The sequence below is a fragment of the Pogona vitticeps genome, chromosome 1 (assembly GCF_051106095.1).
Source record: "Pogona vitticeps strain Pit_001003342236 chromosome 1, PviZW2.1, whole genome shotgun sequence".
NCBI classification, from domain to species: domain Eukaryota; kingdom Metazoa; phylum Chordata; class Lepidosauria; order Squamata; family Agamidae; genus Pogona; species Pogona vitticeps.
In genome coordinates this window covers 271,656,427-271,681,136 of record NC_135783.1, presented here as the reverse complement: position 1 = coordinate 271,681,136, position 24,710 = coordinate 271,656,427, and the positions used below count along the sequence as shown (strand labels likewise).

Sequence of the window (24,710 nt, the reverse complement as noted above, 5' to 3'; positions counted from 1 at the left end):
TTTTTGGAATATGTATTTCGGAGAGGGAAGGGGTATTCACTGAGGGAAGAAACAATGAAATTTTGGAGTGAAAATGGATTGAATGAAGTGTAATGCTAGTCCTGAAGGTGACAGGAGCACATGTGTAATTGTATTTTATTGTTCTGTATTTTTTTAAAAAAATTAATAGTTTTTTTGTGTGGTAGTAAGTTTATGTCATATTAATTTTTTTAAAAAGGCCCACAGAACTCAAAAGTGGTATACCACTTCAAAATAGTTATTAAATGCAGGGAAGCCATGCCAGGCATAAGAAATTTCAAAATCCATTTTGGGTTTATATGTTTATTAGACCTAATAAAGGTACAGTGGTGCCTCGCATAGCGATCGCTCCATATAGCGAGAAAATCGCTTTGTGATGGACTTTTTGCCATCGCAAAAGTGATCGTTTTGCGATGGTCCCTATGGGGGAAATTCGCTTTGCGATGATCGCAGGGAAGCGATCATCGCAAAGCCCCCATTTTCAGCCAGCTGATCAGCGGTTTCAAAATGGCCGCCGGGTAAACAAAATGGCCGCCCGCTGTTTTCAGGCATGGATACCTCACTTTAGGGGCACTGAAAATGGCGGCGCTATGGAGGATCTTCACTTAAAGATGAGTTTTTAGCCCATAGGAAGGCATTAATGATGTTTAAATGCGTTTCTATGGGCTTTTTATTTTCGCTTAGCGATTTTATCGCTTAGCAGCGATTTTTTTCTGCACGGATTAACATTGCTAAGTGAGGCACCACTGTATCAGTATCACATGAAATTTCAAATGTGTCTTATAGCCAACATAGCTTCCGGAGCATTTTGTAGACCATAGAGAGCTAATCTAACAAATGGAACCCTGCTTTGGATGAAAATGTCATTCTACTTAGATAGTACTTCATGACTAGAGATTCATCACTCCAATATAAGGTAAAACCATGCAGACTGGTGTCTACTTACTTGTTTTACAAAATCCAGCATTTAAACTTTATTTTGTTTTACTTCATGTGCCACTTTTCTGCCAGTATTGGGACACAAGGTCCCAACAGATGATTTAAATACAATAAAATCACAAGGATTATAATGGAGTTACATTCAGTTATTATTACAGTGCAAGCAAAATTGAAGTCACAGAGACCATGATGAAGAAATTAATTTAACAAAACAGAAATGAAATAAATCTACTCTGAGAGATGCTGCTGTAATTTCTTCACAAACTGGAAAATCCTAGCTTGGACATTGAAAGTATGTAACAAGTATTTCCTCATATTCAGTGAGCTACAGAGAGTACAAATAATGGGGGCATTTCCGAGAGTTAAAACATCTGGTTTATTGTTTATTTATTTAATGTGCATCTCACTTTTCTCTTACTTACAAAGCATGAAAACACAGACTTCTCTGACACCTGAACTTGTCCTTGCAGCTGTGCCACTTGTCCAAGTCCATTTCTTTTGTGGTTGTAATATCAGAGAATATCATATCACCCTTCCTTTACAGATATGTACAGAGAGAATTTAGTTACCAGCTGCTGACAATTTTATCCTTAGGGTGGACAGCAAATTGGTGGAGGACATACTTGTGTGGCTGGGTGGAGGAAGGCATCTGTTACGTTCCCACAAGGCCCTTGGTTGTTTCACCAAGCAAAGGCGCACGCTATGTGTCGTTCAGCTGCCACCAGTTGATTACATTAACTTTATTCACTATTAATGACAGCGGTCCGGCCAACGTATCATTTAAAAACCAAGTAGAAATCGTTTATTATTACAAGTGATAAAATCCAGTCAGTGTCCTTAACTCTCGATTCAAAACCCCCTTTTCTTCTAAACTCCCCTTAAGTCATCCCCCACCAACTCCTATTGGTGCATGCAAATCTCCACATAAATATTCATGAGCAGGATGAATGCTATGTTCCTCCCCCCCTTAATTAGTTTGTCTTAGGAGGGGAAACTTAACGTTTTCCCCTCATAAACAAAGATTCATAGAAGAATGCAAATATTAACCTCTTACATTCCTAAGGATAAATATTGCTATTTTTACTATCACTGTACATACCTCTTAGTTTATTAATATCCAAGCAAATTTTGCACTTTAAGCATATTCCATAACTATTACACAAACAGAACAGTTAATAGCGAACTCAGATTTTAAGACTTTTCTGTAGTCATCTGGCCTTCTAGACAAAGCGTCTGCAACCACATTCTGAGATCCTTTTACACTAGATTTCAAAATCAGTCTTGCAAAATCAGCACCCATCTCGTAAGTTTGCTGCTATTAGATTTCATAGTTCTTAGCCACACCAAGGGAGATGGTCGGTGCAGAAGATGAATTTCCTTCCCCAAATGTAGGGCTGTAGCTTTTGCAGCATCCATACGATAGCTAGACACTCTTTTTCAAGAGTGGATAAATGTCTCTCACCAGGTTGGAGTTTCTTGCTGATGTAAGTCACTGGATGTAGACTCCCGGTGTTGTCTGTTTGGCACAGTACAGCTCCTATTCCCACGTTTGACACATCGATGAAAACGATGAACTCACAGTCGAAGTCCAGTGCAGTGAGGACAGGTTTTGAAGTCAGTGCCTTCTTCAGATGATCAAAGGCTACCTGACACTCTGACATCCACCTGATGTCTTCAGCTTGCTTCTTTCAGGTTAAGTTTGTTAATGGCGCACTATCTCACTAAACCTCAGGACAAAACGTCTATAATATGCAGCTAACCTAAGGAATGCTCAGATTTTCTTTTTAGAAGTCGGGGTGGGCCAAGTATTAATAGCGTATATCTTTGCATCTAGGGGTTCGATCATTTCCCCTCCGACTAGGCGCCCTAAGTACTTACAGTGGTACCTCGACTTGAGAAAGTTCCTACATAAGAACGATTCAAGTTAAGAATGGCTCCATTGCAAAAAGTTGCTTGGACTTGAGAACGGAGCCTCGACTTAAGAACCAAAAACAAGGGGAAAAAACCCTTTCCTGCCCTTTTTTTGGCCTAAGTTCACCTTAGGTCAAAAGATGAAAAAATGCAAAAAATAAAATCACCCCCTAGTGGTAGATACGGATTAACTGGCTTTGCATTAGTTCCTATGGAAACTAATGCTTTGACTTAAGAACAGCGCCTCGGCTTAAGAATGAAAAACAGTAGATACAGATTAAATGGTTTTCAATACATTCCTATGAGAAATGCTGCCTCAATTTAAGAACGTTTTGACTTAAGAACACAGTCCCAATACAGATTAAGTTCTTAATTCGAGGTACCACTGTATTTCAGAGTTCCAAAACTGACATTTAGCCACTTTCACTGTCAAACCAGCATCATGTAACTTTTGCAACATGACCTCTAGATGGGATTTATGTTCCTCCCAGGTCTGGCTAAAAATACCGATGTCATCCATGTATGCCATAGTGAACTCTCTCATGCCATACAGGTTTTTATTTACCAGTCTTTGAAATGTGGCTGGTGTATTTTTTAGGCCAAAACACATAATACAAAATTAATATAATCCAAAAAGACTGCAAAAAGCTGTTTTCTCTTGGTCTTTAGGATCCATGGGCACTTGCCAAAACCATTTAGTTAGATCCAAACTAGAGATATATGGACATTTCACTATTGTTTCAATAAGGTCTTCCAGGTGAAGCATTGGTAGGCTTCTGCCTTGGTAATATGATTTAGTTTTCAATAGTCCACACAGAACCTGATGCTCCTATCTGGTTTATCTACTAAGACTATAGGAGCAGCCCAAGGACTCGTGGATGGTATGATAATATTAGCTTTCAGCATCTCACTCAGCTCTGTGCAAATTTTTTCTATATAGGGACATGTTACTCTGAAAGAAGTGACAGCTATGGGCTGGGCATCCCCCATGTCTATTCTATACACTACTCCTTTTGCAATTCCAGGTTTGTGCAAAAACACTGACCCATATTTCTGAAGGAGAGTACACACCTCTTTCTGTTTTAATGATGAGGTAGTCCATTCCATTGTTGAACAGCTCTTACTGGCAAATTCAGTAGAAATGTCCTTTTTTGTAATTTGTGTTCATTACTTCAGGTCCTACCTTCTGGAGCTATAGAGAACAAACTTGCTGCATCTTCCGCCTCTCTTCCTGCTGCCTTCAACTTTTCCTAGCATTACTGTCTTTTTCAGCAAGTCTTGTCTTCACACGATGTACCCAAAATACAGCAGGTTCAGTTTCACCATTTTTGCTTCTAAAGCAAATCGTACACAAGACATCCTCTCAAATATTGGAAGATGGCTGCCATATCACCCCTCAGTCTTCTCTTCTCCAGGCTATGTATGCTCAGCTCTCTCAACCATTTTACAGGGGATATGGACCTTTTCTTATCCTGGTCACTTTCCCCTGGACATGTTCCAGCTTCTCAATATCCTTCTTAAATTGTAGCGCCCAGGACTAGACACAATCTTCCAAGTAAGGTCACACTAAAGTTGTTGTGTGCCATCAAGTCACCTCCAACATACAGTATGGCGACTCTATGAATGAGCAATCTCCAAAGTGTCCTATCCTCAACAGTTATAAACTAAAGCCTGTTTAGAAAGTCAATGCATCTCATATTTGTTTTTCCTCTTTTCTTGCAGCCTTCAACCTTTCCCAGCATTATTGGCTTGAAAGAAGTGCCTTCTCATTATGTGTTAAAAGTAGGACAGCCTCGGCTTCAGCATTTTTGCCTTCAGAGATAGTTCAAGCTGGATTTGATCTAGGTCCCATTTGTTTGTCTTACTGGCAGTCTAGAGTATCTGCAAACCTCTCCTCCAGCACCACATTTCAATCAAATCATTTTTTTCCCTATCAGCTTTCTTACCCATACATGGTGGTCAGAAATACAAGGGTGTAGACGATCTTGGTCCTGGTCTCCAGTGACACACCCTTTTTAGATGATCTTTTCTAATTCCTTCATTGGCGACCTTTCTAATCTCAGTCTTCTTCTGATTTCTTGGCTGCAGTCCATTACATCCCTTGATCTGGACACTATACCTCTGGTGATGTAACTAAGCATTGCATTTGTTTTTTTGCTGCCATGTCACATTTGCCTCATGTTTAGCCTACCATAACTACCAAGACCCCGAAATCCTTTTCACATGAATGACAGCCAAGCATCTTGTGTTTGTGCATGTGTTTTTTCCTACTTTAATGAAGAACTTTACTCTTCTCCCATTTTAGGATCAATAGTTGCAATTCATTTTGTTTTGGCCCACTTCTCTAATCTTTTTAGATAATCTTGAATCCTGATTCTGCTCTCTGAAGAATTAGTTATCCTTTGTCAAATGCAAATTTGATGAACAACTCATCCGTATCCTTATCCATGTCATTTATAGAGATGTTAAACAATACTGGGCGCAGGAGAGCACCCTGTGATACCCCACTTGTTACATCTCTCTAGGATGATGTGAAACTATTAATGTACTCTTTGAGTACAGTCCATTAACCAGTTACAGATCCTTCTAACAGTAGCATTGTCAAGTCCACTTTTTACCACAAAAATATCACGAAAAAACTTATTAAAGCCTTGCTGAAATCAACACACATTATATCCACAGCATTTCCCTCATTCAACAAGCTTGTGATTCTATTTTTAAAAAAGATAAAATTAGTCTGCCTGGTCTGCTTTTAAGAAACCTATGCTGGACCTTAGAGATCATAATATTCTTTTTTAAGTGCTCACAGACCAATTGTTTAATGATCTGCTCTAGAACCATTCCTGGTATTGATGTCATGCTGACTGCTAGATAGTTGCCTGGATCTCCCCACTCTTCTTTGAAACTGAGGATGACATTTGCTCACCTCCAGTTTTCAGTTACCTAATCTGTTCTCAAATAACTCTCAAAGATTACAGACAGAGGCTCTAATATTACAGCTGAAAATTTCTTTAGTGGTACCCTTGGATGTTGTTCATCTTATTCAAAAGATCTGAACTCACTTAAAGTAATCCTATGTTCTTGTACCAGCTTTTTGTCTGTCTTGGGCAGCAGACCTCTCCTCACCTTTTCAAAAAGGCTGCACTAACCAAAAATACAACTGATAATGTCTCTATCCGAGACTCAAGGTAGGATCCTTAGGCAATTCCAAACTGAACACATTTCAAGAGAGAGAAACCACATATATGAAGAAACAAGTGAATTCCACTGGACCAGGAGTCTTAGGATAGACAGTATTTGGGGCCATATTTGATCATTATGATATCAGCCATGAAATCTTAATGTCAAAATGCTTAAATCTGAAATTTGAATTTTCTCACATATACCTGTGACGTTCACCTCTTTGAGGCACCTACTTTTTGTCCCCTCACAAAGGTTCCAGTCTTTGTTTCCCTCACTGCCACCAGTGGATTGCCTCTATCCACAATATAAAAGACGTTTGTCCAAACACTTGTCTGGTAAATGCAAACAAAACTTATTTATTGAAGTGTAGCAAAGTTAATAATAATCACAGATGTCCTTCAGATGTTCATTGTACACAAGCAAATCATTCACAGGTCTATCTATACATACTTTCTTCTTGCCATATAATTAATTATCACCTTCTCTATCTATTTATCTTAATCAGCTGAGCTCTATTAATATCTGTTCCTTCTCTCTCTGACTCGACTAACTCTCACTCTCACTCTGACTCACTCTTGACTGACCCACTTCTCCTCTCAGGCTCCGCCTTTTAACCTCTCTCTCGGCTCCGCCTCTCCACCACATTTGCCTAGTACATGAATAATACATGACTTATTTTGGATAACAAGGGGTGAACGCTACAATACCCTTCAGTTATTAAAATGCCATTTTCATTAAACAATTGTCTATTTAAGACATAATAGATAGTATGAAATTAAAATAGACAACATGTTTGATCATTCATGTAAGCAGTCTGTTTTCAGAATTCTGAATAACTGCACTTGAGTAGTACTACATAGAAAAATGTAACATGATTAATTAGAAGAGAAACTGCCAACTTTTGGCAGTCCTTGGGACAATTTTTCCCGTTGCCTTTCCATTCCTTCCTGACAATACAGCTTCTATATTGTTTGGATTCTTTAAAAAAAACACATACATTCATATCCCTGTCCATTCACACAAACCTCTTCCTATGAGCATTATTCTGGGAGGAGTAGGTGGAAGCAGGGGGCAGATGATGTCAACAGAACAGATAGGATGTCAGGTGAAGATGGAATGCTGTGCCCTCTCTAACCAGCTGAAGACTCAGCATGATTGTTTTCTTACAAATAATACCTGTGGGTGTTGAAGCTGTTCAGGGAATCTATCACACACACTCTTTGAAGTTGCTGTTTTAATTCTGTAAAATTTATCCTGAATTAAGAGAAGCAGAAATGCCTGTAGATGGTTGAGTAATTTAAAGGAAATATGTCAAATCCTACAAAGTCTTTAACGGAATAACTTTGTAAATACTTTCAAAGTTCTAAAATGCAATGACTTCAATATAATCAAGAAGTGTAGTTATTATCTGTATCTGATGATACAGGCTTATGAAAGTTTTGTTGATAAGTTTTGCTACAAGAAACTAATGTAACTACCTTAAAAATTATTTCTATGTATTTTGGAGCATTTTCAAAATAATTTAAGTTAAAACCAGTGAATGTTATTATCCCAAAGAAGGGACTGCCAGCATTGGAGGCATTCAAGAGATAATTATACAACCATCTGTCAAACATACTTTGATTTTAGTTCCTGCATTGAGCAGGGGGTTGGACACGATGATTTTATAGGCCTCTTCCAACTCTATTATTCTGTGATTTTATGATTCTTTGAAATACACAGTAGCTTGAGCACATAGTTCTGTGATACTTTTTCACCTGACAGTTATAACACTATCAACTGATACCTAGATAAAAATCAATATCTTATATTTTCCTCACAACTTGTGACAGTGAAAACACTTTCATACTGTAATCTAATTTCAAGGCCAGTAAAATGAGGACTGAAAATGTAGGACAAAATATTCAGTTCCTAGTTTTGCCATGCTCTATAGAATTTTCTGACAAAACAAAGAACTGTTTCCCATATACATGCATTCTCTCTATAAAAAAAGACCTTTCACTAGTACTGCTTACATACATTTTTTCTGCTTAGAATAATTGCCCTTGCACAAACTCTAGGTGGCAACATTGCACTTGCTGTGTTTCTACAGCAGGATGTAAGAGCTGGTGCCCACATATCCTCTTTATCAACATTTTATGTGCCACAGATCTATAGCTTCTTATTATAAGTGTAATGAAGCAGAAGTTATTGAAGCATTTTATTGATTGCTCAGATCACAAGTTTACTGTCATACTGAATTGGCACCTTAGTTGCTGAAGCAAACTGCTGACACCTTTTTTAAAAAGTGACAACTACATCTATTTCATGACCAGAAATCCATTTTCATCTCTATCAAGACAAGAATGCAATTTTCACTTCATTTAACTGATGTTAGGCCTGCTCAAGGCATGACACTTTGGAAAAGACACAAGTTTAAGGTTCTTAAAATACTTCTAGTAACTAGAATGCAGCTTGGTTGCATGAAATGTTTAGGCACTGCTCACACCTGTAAAGCAGCTTAACATGCTAAAACATCAACAACCCCAAAACACACATTGAATCCTATCAAGACAGTGTATTTCTTCTGCCATATCAGAATTACTAGAACACAATTACAGTATAAGAAATTTTAGTAAGAGCTTATTGTGATGTATATAGCACTAGAAAAGTCTAGGTGCTCAATAACAAAAACCAAATTTGTTTCAAGAGTAATCATAGTTTCAAATCCTTCTCCCTTTCTCTTAGGCTACTCTCCATACAGCCAAGGACTACTGTAAACTCCCCTGTACCTCTACTATTTGATGATATACTACAGATAAGTTAATTTTAATTTGATACAGGACAGCTTTATGTATAATGTCTCTGTAAACGTAAGTTTCTATATGTTATGTACAAGCAATACAAATAATATAATAGTATACAGTGATGGATTCAATAAGATAATTATTATGTAAACCTGACATCAAGGACAGCCTATGTAATAATCAGATTGTGGATATGCTGAGGTTATAAAAAACAAAAGTTATGAAGAGCATTTGTGATCCATGCCTAACCAGCAACACCAGAGGCATGTGTTTAACCACATAAATTGTAAATCAAAGGGTGATAAAATGTCAAATCATGTAAAAATTACACCCAGAAAAGTAATTTGCATGCAATTAAAACAGCAGTTTTATGTATTAAACAGATTTGGCATAGACTCACTCCCTTAAGAAGAATGAAATCAATTACTGAGCAGTTTTTTTCTTCTTTGCATATTATTGATTAACTTTCTCAATCTGCTGACCTGTACCTAGAATTAATAATATTTTAGTACGAATAACAACTAGCATAGCAAATAATAATAATATATGTAAGTTTCACAACTGGACAAGACTTTAGAGAGCTTTGAAAAGTTTTAAGTTTCTAGGCTGAAATTTGACACTATTCTTTCTGATAAAGCTTTAGCTTGATATTATAACTGTAGCTATTTTTATTTGAAAGGATTAAATGTACAAAATGCTTGTGACAAGAACTTCTACTGGATCTCCTGCTCACCCTTTATGTCACCTTACCCATGTTGTGTCTCGTTGATCTTAGTGACAAACAGAACTAATTATTTGCTGTGTGATTCTAAAGGACAAAAATAGTTACGAATCATTAATATCATTTAAAAAGGTATTTTCAGTCATCTGTTTGGCCTCTATTTAGTTGTGCTGGAGTTGTGAATGACAGCTTCCCTGCTTGAAGCACAGGGAATGCACAGCCTTCCTTATTCTCTGACAGTACCATGGCCTTTTCACACGTTCCTTCCACAGCAGTGTTTGTCCCCAAACACTGGGGCTCAACACAATGGCATTCCTGCTCAACACCCCCACCAACACCACAAGTACGTATCAAGAATGCTAATGAGACAGACAGCTCCTGCACTGGAAGTATTAACTATACTCTATGCTTGCATGTTTATGCTACTTCTCCATTTGGTAAGGAATTTTAATATTCCTGGCATTGTGTGCTCTTGAATAATTTCATCATGCTAGGATCTCTGTCTGGGGAAAATAAATTTAAATGCATAGTGTTAAAGCATACTAGCTAGTTTATAAAGTTTGTAGTTACTGTAGAAAAGAACACATTAGGTTTTTGATAAATAAATCAAGAAAGGAATAGAGTTAAACACAAATGTTAGTTTATATCTTTCTCTTTCTCTCTCTCTCACCTAAACCCAGTATGTTCAGAGATTTCATAAATTCAACAGTCTTCACTGATTCTAAAGGTAAAAATCAGTAGCTGAACATCAAACATCTGAATCAGATTCACATAGAATGCTTTCAGCCAAGATTTATCAGAATTACCAGAACTATATTTTCAATTTAGAAAATGTAGGGCAATTGTTTTCAATCACCTCAGATCATAGAAAGCCTCAGACTAACCCCAATTCCTTTTAGATTATCACATACATTTTCAGTGAAAGACAGATAAAAATAATTCACTCTTTATAACACAGACATTGAAGTAGGAACTGGTCTTTTATGAACTGAGTATTTTGACTTGATTCAAATCTTTCTTCCAAAAGGACAAGACCCAACATGCTGGTAGTATACAGTACTTACTATGATAAATAAACAAGACTTGAAAACAATATGAGCAGTTTTGATTGCACTTTGTGGATGTTAATGTAGACTCACTGGAAATTACAGAAACTGTTATAATGGAACTATCTGATGTACTTTGAGGTTGCCACTATACTGTACTCCTGAAAACATTTTCTCTGCATTCACACACTACTACTCCAAAATCCAGTATCAAAGGTATTAATCAGCATTTGAATGTTTTATGTTATTTGGTTTTTAATGAACAAGGAGAAAGAGAACATCATAAAAATAAAGGAAAAGTAGAGTTCCATAAAACAATAGTTAAGCAACAATCATCAGCTTTTTTTGGAGAACATATCAGTGGTATATCAAAATATGAAACTCCCAAACAGTTTACCTGGGCAAAAGGAAAGCCTCCAAAGCCTTTAGACCTAAGCTAGTTAAATAATGGCATGGAAAACTAGGAGTGTACGTGCTAAATGCTTATGACATGTTGCCAGTGCAGCCATATTCTGTTTTTTGAGGACTGACTGGTCTCAACCATCAGAAAACCTTCTGATAAGATCAAAACAGTATTGCTGGCAGTTTCACAGTTTGTGAGCAGCATAGCATGCTTAGACTGGTGCTTTTGCTGATGCACAAGGGAAGACAAGGGCTGCAATTGTGCAATGGGGCATACCTTGACATAACTGCAGATTGTACCCACAGTTACTAGTTAAAGGGTGACAATGGCCTGTTATTAAACTGGCCTGCAATCCAAAGAGGCCTGTGCAAGTGCTCAAAGGTCTTACACAAGTAAACAGGGAGTCTGTTTTTATCTTCTAGCTATACTCCTTGAACACATTCAATATTGCTACCAAGGTTCCCCTGCACTTCAAGACTCATAAGAAACTGCAGCTAGAGGAAACATCCACAAAAATATATTGTGTATAAAATATTGGACATTGCCTTTTGATCTTTGCTATATTTCTCTTACGTATATATGAAGGGAAAGAAAAAGAGGCAAAACAATTATTTCATAATATATATAACCAAAATGTAGTGATTACTAACTTGCTGAGAATTTAAACTTCTATTGTAAAATTCACAAGAAGTATCAAGAGGGAAAACATTACTGAATATGAACTTCAGTGATATGTATCCCTCCTATTCTGTATAACATACAGCTTACAACTAGCAGTGGCCACATTTCTTAGCCCAGCTGTAACTTTTATATAATTAATGTTATAATAGTAAAATCTGAGGTATTTATTTTTTGACCATTCATATGTTTCAGAACAACTCTCAAAAGTTCACTACTAGTAATTTATGACTCTTGAAAACTGCAATGTTAAAGAGGAACACTAATTCTCTACTGCTGTATCCTTGACCACATGTTGCTCTTTCTAAATTCAATTATTATTTATATTTGAAATTGCATAACTTTTTATATATTTGGAGCACTTTCCCTATACTGTATATGTAAACTTAGAATTTATCCAAAGTAACAGAGAAACTCACAGTATTCTACATGTAAAAATCAAGAAAGAGAAATACTATTTTAATTTAGTTATAAATTTTCTAAAACTTTGATTTATTGGCTCTGTGTGTGTGTGTGTGTATGTGTGATGTCATCTTACTGTGAGGTGGTAGATCATATATATTTCTCTATGTTTTGCATTGGTATTGTCTTAGAGATAAAGTAAACAATTTAAAATTGATAGTTCCATAGGTGTTCCCCCCTCTTCTGTTAAAATATGTAAAGCATTTGTTGAAACAGCAACATCTATATTATCTCATTCTATATTCTTGGTTACTGTAGATCAGCATTCATTCAGAATCAAAACAGTTCATTCCAAAGTAAATGTTCCTTTCTCTTTATGGACTTGACAGCAGGAGGTGCTATATAAATGGCATGACTGACATCTGTTTCTTCCTGTCCTTCTTACACAGACCCCAGAAAATGAGATCCTGATGAATTCATAGTTCACTATTATGGCCTGAGATCTCTTGTAAATATTAGTTTGAGATGTAATATTCATTTCTGATCTCACATTATCTTCTACAACAGCTGGTGTGTGTGTGTGTGTGTGTGTGTGTGTGTGTGTGTGTGTGTGTGTGCGAGAGAGAGAGAGAGAGAGAGAGAGGAGGTTTGCATGTGTCCTTTCAAGTTCAGATGAATTATACATATATACATGCAAACATATGTCAAATTATTAGGAAAAGAAAAAGATACATACATTGTAGGTGAAATATAAAATATAGCTGTCTATCAAACCAAGGAAAAATAGATTTCTGTATAAAGAATTCAAATGCATTTCGAAGCTAACTTGCCTATTGCAGATGACTATCCCCTCAGAACAAAACATTAAGAGAATGGAAATATTTATTTGGTTATGTTTATATATTTGGTTATGTTTATATATTTTTACATTAAAAATATCTTTAGTATATTTCAGGTCAAGGTATTCTAACAGTGATTTTTTAAAAAATGTGAGAAGCACTATGAAAAACTGCATATGATGTATTTAGCTCTAACTGATCCTGAGCAGAAATAGCTATATATAATTCTCACAGAAGTCTGCAGCACAAAAAAATGAGACATAATATCCCACACTGAAAGACATACACAATTGTCTCCATCATTGTTGGCTTTGAAATTATAGGAGAAACATTTCATCTACCTATCGAGTACAGCAACTCATGCAATACATGTCACCCTTCCTTATGACACAGTGCCAATCATAGCCTTTTGACAAAAAGTACATTTAAAAATGAAGAAGAAAAAGCAGCGTTTTAAAGACTTGGATAACTCACCTGTTCACAGTAGTTTTTTTCAGATTTTAATCGTTGGTGTAAGGCCAATAGTACTCCTTGGATATACATCTTTGCTCCAAAGGGGCTGAAACCTTCTCCCTTAGACACCCAAAGAGGTCCTCGCAGAGGTGTGATGGAATTTTGCAGACATTTGTCAAGCAGAGGAACTATATGAATGAAGAGAAAAGAAGACTTTCTATTGACCCTGCTGAAACACATCCCCAAATTCAGAATTCTTAACATCTATTATTGATATCTGACCTGGGTTAAGTCTTAGAAAATCAGATCCTGTATTTCTAGTGGCCACCATGAAGGATGTATTTATATTGAGACCCCCCCATGTAAGATTCATAAGCCTTGTGAGCACACCTGAATAGTTTTGAAGTGTGTCTAACTAGCTGCACAGAGTGTCATGGTGTGCACTGATTGCCTTATCTTCTCATTTATCACAGATGAGTTGGAACCAACCTTGCTGAAATCTACTGGCATTGTCCTCATAAAACTGCAAGATCCATGTTATTTCAGACCATAGCTTCCTGTCAAGAACTGTATATATTTACAGATCAAACGTTCTACACATCTCATAATTCTTAAAATATATTGAAGTTTTCTAAGGAAATTTTGTTATAATCTATTTTCCCATAACTTGTGTGGAAAACAAGTGCTTCCTCAGCAAAAAACAAAAAAACAAAACCTTAATGTAGTTATAATTTGTTAACTGGGAAAAACTATAATAGATTGTATAAAACACTAAACAGTACATAGGTTATCTTTCTTCATCATTTGCCCTCCAGAAATGAAAAAGCAGACAAATATTTCTAAAGAATGGCAGAACTGTAAGTACAAACATTATATATAAATATATATTTATTTATAAATTATAAATATGTCACTTATTTTATGAATAATCCGTATATGAACTGCCCAGTGCAAAACAGCCAAGAACACTGATATCAGTATATACCAAAGACAAGATCTGTTTACTTTCCCTTTTTTTGTTTTGTTAGAAGAGAATTATTTTCAAAATAGAAAGCAAACTTATTATGCATTATTATGAGTTCATAACATAGGGATGATAAATCTCACTACTTACGCATTAATAAAAACTGGAGAATTTTCCCAGAATGTACTAGAAAACTGAGTACCCCCACCTCATCTACATTTCAGATTGTGTTTTTGAATGTGCTAAATCATGAATGTACAGCAGCACTAACAGGTCTTTATATGAACGCAGCTTGCACAGTGCTGATCTCTTCCCACCAACTGTCCTGATTCATCTGTGAAAACCTTGAGTCTTTATAGAATTTAAACCATGAGGATGGGAAGAATAGGAGAGGTTGTTTGGGGTGTGTGTGTGTGGAGAGCTTGTATTTCTGTGAAAAGGTATTTGAAGAAGAATGAAGGGAAACTAGAAGTAGCATCACAGATAGAGGGGAACAGGCTGACTATGTGGGGTTTCCTGGCAATAAAGGTATAGTACTTAATTTCTAATAAGAGAAAATACAAGTGTGTGTACGAAAAATAACATATGTGTAAGAAAGAAATATATTATCTCCCTGTAACCCTTGCTTTGTAAACTCTTTATATGGAAAACAGAGACTTTTCCTTATGAGTGAAAATTGAAAGGCCATTCTGTGTACGCTTAAATATGTACTGTTTGTTGTAATCAGGTGGGAAAGAGGAAATACACCATTGCTCAGTGGTGAGGAGAAATAATTAAATTTCGTCTAAACCACTGTAATTATTTCTGCTTAAGATTCAGTGACAAAACTTGAGTTAGTTGTTTTTTTGCTATGCATTTAATATCATTTCCTGACCATTCTTAAGTAGCTTTCACAGAACTCTCTTTTTCCACTGAGGCCACTCCTTTTTGCTTGGGCTTCCTGTTAAAGGAAAGTCACTGCTTGTCTGCAGTCCCCACTTGTACCCCTGTGGAGTGAATTCATGAAGGCAGAGAAGAATTAAAGCAGCTCAGCTCATAGCTGCCTAGCTTTCTGGGAAGAAAACTCTCCTGGACTGCAAAAAAGTGGTTGTTCTGCTGCCCAATGAGGGCAATGGGTCAATAGTGGGGACACAGAGATGTCACTGTCTGGCCTGCTCTCAGATGGTGGGAGAAGAACTCCCAATGGATCGCTCAGTGGTGGAACTCTTACTCCCACCATTCGGTACAGTTTTCCAGCAGGTGCACTAGAAGAGACATCAGCACCAGTGAGGTTGGTCAACTCTTTCTCTGCACTTGCTGCAATCAGATAATAACCTATCCCACAGATTGATGTTACTTGTATTTGGAGTACAGTACTTCCGGTCGAAGTCTATCTCACAAGATGGGGCCACAACCAAGAAGTGGTTAAAATGCATCAAAATGAATAGACATGTTCACACATTCACTGCTTTTTTATTCCACAATAATATATTGTGCATGCAAATTTCCCTGCCTTTCTGATCAGAGACGTCTGATGGATTTAAATACATTGTCAAATAACATTTTATATGATTGCGGAATATTATAGCTGCATAATACTGTAGATACGTTGTTGTGCAGCAAAGCAAAGCAATATTCTACAAGACAAATTTAAAAATTGGGCAGCCAAAACAAAAAATTAATAACTTTGAAACTGGACTTCAGATCAGTATCAAATTCAGCAGAGGAGTAACAGACAATCTGCTCTTGCTCTGTGCCATATTTGGAGAAGTTTGTGCAAAGGGCTTTTGAGTTAAGAGTTTTTAGTAAAGTGAAAACCTCCGTTTATTCATTTTTGCTCTAGAGAGAGTTCAGGCTTGACTTCATTAAGCACCCACTTTTCTGCCTCTTGGACTGTCTGGTATCTGTAAGGCTCTCCTCCAACACCACATCTCAAATGAGTTGATTTTTGTCCCTGTCTTTCTTTTATGTACTAGTAATGATTTTGACTTTGGTTTCCAGTGACAATCTTTGCTAACTCCAAGCTCCCCTTTTTAAAATTTCAAATAGCAAGGGGACATCTTTTGGAAACATGCACACAACAAGTTTGTAGAGCTTTGGGTCTGATATAGTTATTCTTCAGCAGGTTTCCTACTCCAAGGAAAGGGTTTGAAAACTGGAACATAGCTTTATACCCACAATTCAAAACTCCAGGAAATAGCCTGATATTGTTGCACAACATCATGCCCATGTTGCCAGTAGGAAAAAGGATGGCAAGCTTTACATACCAAAGAGCAGCCTGAAGATTGACAACACCAATATTTATACACAGTGGGGTATAACCCTATAACATCATAATTAATATGTTATTAATTCATAACTCTCTCAAGGAAAAAATAATATATTTTATATACTAGTCCAACCAATCTACAGAGGTAAACACGCTCAGTGCTAAGCACACTAAAATATACTGAGATCAGTGTTACCTCTTTAGGTTACCTATTTAGAACTAATGAGGTGCATGTGGGACAAAATAACAAGGTCTCTATCTATTAATCTATCTGATTATATCTGCTGATGGGACCTAAATGTAATTGCTAGTTTTAGCTAGAATAGATTCATTCAATCAACTCCTGAGTGGTAACTAAACATTTATGTAAATCCCAGTGATCCAACTGGCAACCATGTTAGTCTGTTTCAGTATGTGTAGCCAAACAACTAACAAAAGCAAAGTATTGCAACACCTTTAAGACTAAACAATGCATTAATATTAGCTTTAATCCAGAAAGCTTCTGCTAAAATACATTTGTCAGTCTCATACATATTGATGCAAAGAGTGTCAGCCAATTTTCTGAATTCCTTGGGAATCTGAGCCTTCTTGGCAACCAGGCTTTGCAAAAAGTAAAGCATCAACTACCATATTTTCCATTTCTAACACACCCCATTTATTAGACCCACCCCCAATTTTCTAACCCCAAAATTAAGAAAGCCTAGCTTTGAGGATTCAGCCTCTGAGCTCAGAACATGAGCCTTTTTGTCTCTGTTGAATCTTGAGCCTACAGGCTCCACCTCCAAGGAGGTGTGTTCCAATTGGTTTGTTCAGGGTCAGCTGATGTCAGTTTCATAAGGCTCCTGATTGGAAGAAGCTAAGTCACCTGCCTGTAGGAAACTCAGCCTGGTGGCTGAAGGCAGTCTGTTTACAGAGGCAAGGTATGTGCCATTTTGTTCTCTTCTCAGCTATCTCAGCTTACTTCTGTGTAAAAGATGCCCCTCAATTTTAAAAAAGTAGCATCTTATAGAAAAAAATACAGTACTTTGAATGGCTAGTATCTGACATCTCCAGCAGGAAAGAGTGTGTTGATATTTGCTACTTGAATACAGGAGATGTTAGAGTACATTTGCAGATTCTGATGATTACTATGATTCATAACTGTGTGGCTCAGAAGAATCCCCCTTGTCTGAAAAATGCTAGCCTTTTTGTCATTTTGGATGCTGCTGACCATGTAAAGCTCAATAGTCGCAGGAAGCTGTGAGCTAAGCCAAGTTGTAGAAGGAAATGTAGAAACCAATACTAGATGGATAGATATCCTCCAAGGTAGGCTTCAGCAGTATGTGGACCGAGAACTCCCAGAAGTACAAGCTGGATTCCGAAGGGGCAGAGGAACTCGAGACCAAATTGCTAACATGCGCTGGATTATGGAGAAAGCCAGAGAGTTCCAGAAAAATATCTACTTCTGCTTCATTGACTATGAGAAAGCTTTTGACTGTGTGGACCACAGCAAACTATGGCAAGTCCTTAAAGAAATGGGAGTGCCTGACAACCTTGTCTATCTCCTGAGAAACCTATATGTGGGACAGGAAGGCACAGTTAGAACTGGATATGGAACAACTGATTGGTTCAAAATTGGGAAAGGAGTACGACAAGGCTGTATATTGTCCCCCTGCTTATTCAACTTATATGCAGAATACATCATGTGGAAGGCTGGACTAGAGGAATCCCAAGCCGGAATTAAGATTGCAGGAAGAAATATCAACAATCTCAGATATGCAGATGATACCACTCTGATGGCAGAAAGTGAGGAGGAATTAAAGAACCTTGTAATGAGGGTGAAAGAGGAGAGTGCAAAAAACGGCCTGAAACTCAACATCAAAAAAACTAAGATAATGGCCACTGGTCCCATCACCTCCTGGCAAATAGAAGGGGAAGATATGGAGGCAGTGACAGATTTTACTTTCTTGGGCTCCATGATCACTGCAGATGGAGACAGCAGCCACGAAATTAAAAGATGCCTGCTTCTGGGGAGGAAAGCAATGACAAACCTTGAAAACATCTTAAAAAGCAGAGACATCACCTTGCCAACAAAAGTTTGAATAGTCAAAGCTATGGTTTTTCCTGTTGTGATGTATGGATGTGAGAGCTGGACCATAAAGAAAGCAAACCGCCGAAGAATTGATGCCTTTGAATTGTGGTGTTGGAGGAGGCTCTTGAGAGTCCCCTGGACTGCAAGGAGAACAAACCTATCCATTCTAAAGGAAATCAACCCTGAGTGCTCACTGGAAGGACAGATCCTGAAGCTGAGACTCCAGTACTTTGGCCATCTGATGAGAAGAGAAGACTCCTTGGAAAAGACCTTGATGTTAGGAAAGTGTGAAGGCAAGAGGAGAAGGGGATGACCGAGGATGAGATGGCTGGACAGTGTCTGCGAAGCAACCAACATGAATTTGACCCAACTCCGGGAGGCAGTGGAAGACAGGAGGGCCTGGCGTGCTCTGGTCCATGGGGTCATGAAGAGTCGGACACGACTAAACGATGAGATATTGCCATGATTACTACTAACAGTACCAGTTTCAGGTGAGTCAAAACTGGAATAGATGTGAAAACCAAGGGAGTATGATAGGTTACTGTTGCACCAGAGATTATATGAGTAATGGTACTTCTGTGGCTGATGTCCTGACTGTTTGGATAGCAGCACCCAGTACCAAGTGAGTTTACATCACTGTAGATGTCAACTCAGAAAGCAATTGTAGAATCAAAGCAACCAGAGTACCAAGATCAAATGATGATAGGGTTAGGTTAAATATGACAGGAATGACAGCATAGAATTCAATGTCAATGGTCATACCTGTCTCAGTTATGCCTGGTCCATGTATAGAACCAGGTGTTTGACAAGACTGCTAGGGAACTGATGTTCCTGCTTATAAGAATGGGTCAGGACTGATGCCATCTCCTGAAGGAATAGTAATCAGTCTCCCATACATACCACCTCAAAAGAGTGTTGAGTATAATGTGAGGCAGGAGAATATTCTCAAGATTGTAATCTAGTGCTGGTAAATTTGAACTGTACAGTAAACTGTTGGACTGGTACTGAAGCTGAGGTAGTGCTGACTCAGCATTAAAGGGACATTTATCTTACCCTCTGAAAGAATGCCTATTGTTGCTGGAAGTTTGACAACGTGGACCAACATCATTCAGGGTGCATCTTCCCAAGTAGCAGAACTAGTTAATTGAGGAAAATCAAGTGTGGTGGAGATAGTGAGTTTCTGATCTGTACACCCAAATCTGACAGACAATTGTGAACATGCAGATTGGAGTGTGAAGGACGGAGTGTTAAGGATGAAGAGAATGTGAAGAAGATATTTTTCTAAGTGATATATCTTGCTAATACAATTACTTCATTTCCTTCTTTTTGGGTTCCTTCACCAATGGAACTACTGATCTTTAGTCTTTATCTTCACTGCAGTGTCTGTTCTGATTACTGATGCAATAGCTGAAATACTGTTGCAGTTACTGTAATTGCTGTAAATTAAGAAAACTTAGGAGACCTTGTGTTGCATGCAGAGTCATGTGATTCAATATGCAACAGATAACGTTTACAGAGATTTCTCAACATGGCAACTCACTACCAAAAGTGATGCCATTTGCACAACAACTTATCGGGATTTTAGCCACTGTCTGTTGTTGAGGTCTTGTACCATAGCTGAATCTGAGGAATCAAAGTTGAATTCAATTGTGTAGGCATCAGGAATATTGAAAAAGTCCGAGATTGTTTACACATTTCAGTGGATTGTGTTGTTGTTTAGTAATTATGGCTGAAGACTGTTTTTTCACAAAGACAGACCCAAGTTGTGTGCCAGTTTCTTTTTGGCCTTTATGAATAAGGGTCAGGCAACACTGTACTTACAAGTCTCTGTGTCATGCAGTTCCTCCAAACAAAGAAAGGTACTCAGAGAGGCTGTCAGTTAGTGAAATATTCAAAATGTACATACTGTACTTCTTGCAATGATGCTTTAATGCTATGAATTTCTTGAAAAACTGCCTATTATAGAGTAAGAAAAAAAACTATGATAAAAAACTATATATACTGTACATATCTCTAAGATGACAAAAGCTGAGGAAAGGGGAAGGAACTATGTACAATTATGAAACACTCACCTGAAAAGAAAGTAGCAAAGAGAATTTTCTGAACAAAGGTCCATGGGAGGTAGACAAAACAGAGCTGAGGTAAACTGGAAAGCACTGTGCAGTGGCAAGACTCACATCAGCTCAACTTTAAAAAGTTCGAGATAGGTCTGCACAGATGCAAGAACAGAGTAATATGAATCACAAAGACTACAAAGAAGTCTAAGTGAAATGCTGTTGTGTTTTATTCTGCTTCTGGTGTTTCATTCTTTTGTTATGTAGATATTCTATCCCCCAAATAACACTGGGCAAGATAGTTTCAAAAGCCACTTTATGTTTGAATCTGTCAGTGGCCTTGTTAGACCAACCATGTTTTAGGTCTGATGCAAGTGAATTGGTGGAAGTGCTAAATTACTGTTTTAAAGGGCTAGTTACCAGGATTAAGGTTAATACACTGAAACTCAATCTCAGTTGTTCTGTTTATCTGTGCTCTGCTAGCCTCCAAGTTTTACTGCTAATCTCATTTTATGTGGGGCTATTTTCTAAAGACTGGAAATCTGAATTAGCTCAAAATACAATGATAATGATGATGATGCACTACCTGCTACTGAATACCAGGTTCTGCTCCAGCACGCACGGATGATGTGAAAAAATGTTAGGCTCACTACATCTGACACCAGCTGTGATTTAATACACACACATCCCTGCACCTCCAATAGAAACACTGGGGGAGATGGTTTCAAAACCCACTTTATGTTCAAATCTGTCAATGGCCCTGTTACGCAGAGAGCAAATATTTCATCATTTCTTAAACAACTCCACTGCTTCCCAGTGGATTTACAGACAGGTGGGTCTTTATCCTAAAAGCCTTTGTTGTTTGGGAACTGAGCACTTGAAGGATTGTTACTGCCACATCAACCTGAGATTTCATTGGGGAGAGGTAGTATTTATGTTGCAGTGCTTCATTTATGGAATTCAGTCATAGAGGCTTGCCAGGTATCTTTCAGAATTCGCTTCTGAACCGAGAAAAGGCATTTCATTTTTGTAAGGCTTTAAATCACTACTAATACTCTTTTACATTTTATAATATTTTGTTTTAATTAATTTCACAGAAAATAAACCCTTATTAAAAATTCAAAATCTCCCTAGCATATGCATATAAAATAGATTTTATTTTTTAAAAAAGTTATTGTGTTTGTCAGGTCTTTCGATGTAATTCACTTACTTTCCTCAAAAAGAGGGCAGGCAGAACCTGACTTTCCAATCCTTTCTTCCTTCTCTCTAATCCTCCCCACCCCAGGTCATACACCCTGCTGCATAAAGTGATCCATGATGGATCCAGGGCTTAAGGAACTGGGGAGATAATATAAAATGAAAGAGACACCTTCCACTATAGTCATATTATTGTGGAATTGTAAACAGTGATATGTCAGGGGAATAAAATGAGGAAAAGGGTAGGCAGTGACAACTATATTACTAACAATGGCTGACTATAAAACAGTTGGTTTGATTATGTTGCATTTATCTAGTTTTTAACTAGATAACTACATGTTGTTGTTTAGTCGTTTAGTTGTGTCCGACTCTTTGTGACCCCATGGACCAGAGCACGCCAGGCCCTCCTGTCTTCAATTTCCTCCTGGAGTTGGGTCAAATTCATGTTGGTTGCTTCGATGACATTGTCCAACCATCTCATCCTCTGTCATACCCTTCTCCTCCTTATGTAGATAACTACATAACTATTGCTAATGAACCAACTAGATTGAAGCTAAAAGGATGTCTTAATGCTGCACAACACATACAGTTGAAATATGGAATGTGAGAAGTGTGAATCTAAGTAAATGGGAAACTAAAGCCAAACATTGCAGTACATAATACAGTATGAGCAAAATAAAATGACCTGGAATGGGACATTTTCAGTGAGACAAGGGCAAAGTGTTACACTCTGGAAATGAAGAAACAGAATACTGTAGCTCTAATACTGAGGAAAGAGGTAACACAGGTAGTTAGAGGCTACAATGCAAGGTCTGTCCTTACAATATCAATCAGGCTTCTTTGAAAACCTATCAATATAACAATAATTCAAGTCTGTGCTCCAAATGCAGATACTGGGGAGAAAAAGAAGGGAAATTGAAAGCTTTTATGTAAGTATTCAGGAGGACACACATCAAAAAAAAAAAAAAGAGAGAGAGAGAGAGAGACAGGCTGATAATTATAGGTGATTGGAATGCAAAAGCAGAAAACAAAGCAGAACCAAATGTCGTTGGAGAAGTGGAGAAGTGTTTGACATTCAAACTAGCTCAAGCTAGATTTTGGGGGGGGGGGGGTAAAAGCCACTGAAGATAATATCACAAATATACATTGGCTACTGGAGTGCCTCAAAGAATTTAAGAAAAAGGTCAGTCAGTGTTTTACAGATGACAGCAAAGCCTGTGACTGTGGATCATAAGAAGGTATGGATTGCTTTGAAAGAAAGGAATGTGTCTCAGCACTGAATTGTCCTGATGTATAATTTATTCCCTGAATATGAAACTACCATTAAGACAGAATATGGAGATATAGAATGATTTCCTACAAGTCAAGATGAAAGAGAAAAGAGAACATATCATATGGAAAGTCAAACTAGATTCAGATGTAGGTGCAATGAAAATTGACAGAAGAAAAACCAGTAACAAGATACACAGATGACACCATTTTACTGGCAGAAACCAGCAATGACTTGAAACAACTTCTGATGCAAGTGAAAGAAGAAAGTGCAAAAGCAGAATTACAGTTAAATATTAATCATGATTACAGAACTACATAACTTTAGTGTTAACCATCCAAAAAACTTACATTGTTGAAGATTTTGTAGTTTGTGTAAGTCAAAGATGAATTTACTTCTGACTTATGTAAGTCACAAGTTACTTGCCCACATGCAACAATGACAAATAATGTTGTTATTATTATCCTAGCACTAGTTTGGTCACAAGCCTAAAATATCAATTAATTCCCTTCCTGGCACTTGTGTCAGGTATGAGATGTGAAGAAGGAATTGGAAAACAAAACGTGAAGGAACTGGTTCATATTTTTCAATCTATGTCTCTCTGTAGATTTTCTCATAGGCACAGTACAAGAGTTACATAAGATACATGATTTTTTTAAAACAAATACTTGAAAAAATAATGAAAGAAAATATTATCCTTGACTTTTAACTTTCTTTTAAAAAATTAAAGAGTATTTCACTTTGTCTCTGACAAATAACTTCTAAATAGCATCTGCAATCAAGTCATGTAACTAGTCAGATAAATTATTTCTATCCTATTTCAGTAATGGTAGTGCTATTCAAAGAAATTGATGTACAATATTCAAAAGTGTGGTCTGCAGACTTGGGCTGAATGATGAAGAGAACACATGCTATGTTTAAATGATCCTGACATATTTTACTCAAACAAAACTAATCTAACATCTGTTGTGTACTTTTGTTTACATGTTTTATGTCAAATCTTATTGTCCCCAAGGTACTTATGAAAGATGCTTTAGCAGTCGCTCTCTTAAATACCGATGCCTATCTGAATTTGGATTTTTTCCACTATTGAACAGAATGAGAAGCACACGATCGCTGTACTTAAAGCTATCTTCACAGCTGCCTTGTTTCTTCACTGATCCCATTAAATTGACTGCATATGCCTGTGGGGTCTGCAGTATTGCAATGCTACTGAACAAGACACTGATTTGTACTGTGCAAGCCTTATTTGGAACAAAATATTTCTTTGGTCATTTTATATTTTGCCTTGGTAAAATTAAATTTAGGTACTTAGGTCTTCTGGCCTTTGCAGATGTTAATTGTTTAGATGTTCATGAATAAGCAGCTTTTTAAAATATGAGTTAGCAAGCATGAAATCCTAGGAAATTCCTTCATTTCTAAAAAGCTCCATGAGTCATGTCTTCTCTAAAACTGAGTGAAGTCACTGTGCATTAAATATGCTGGCACATCTTCTGCTTGAGCAAGTGGACCAAAATGGTGTGAATT

The 24,710-nt window shown here is 37.3% G+C and overlaps 1 protein-coding gene across 6 annotated transcripts in view; it reads right to left on the bottom strand.

Annotated features, from left to right (window-relative positions):
• The window catches only part of DCDC1 (doublecortin domain containing 1), a 443,661-nt gene that overhangs the window by 323,321 nt on the left and 95,630 nt on the right, over nt 1-24,710 (bottom strand). For all 6 annotated transcript variants that reach the window (XM_072985843.2, XM_078384021.1, XM_072985844.2 and 3 more), the window contains one exon: nt 13,401-13,567. In XM_072985843.2, coding sequence (XP_072841944.2) covers nt 13,401-13,567 — 167 coding nt within the window. The remainder of the gene's footprint in view (nt 1-13,400; nt 13,568-24,710) is intronic.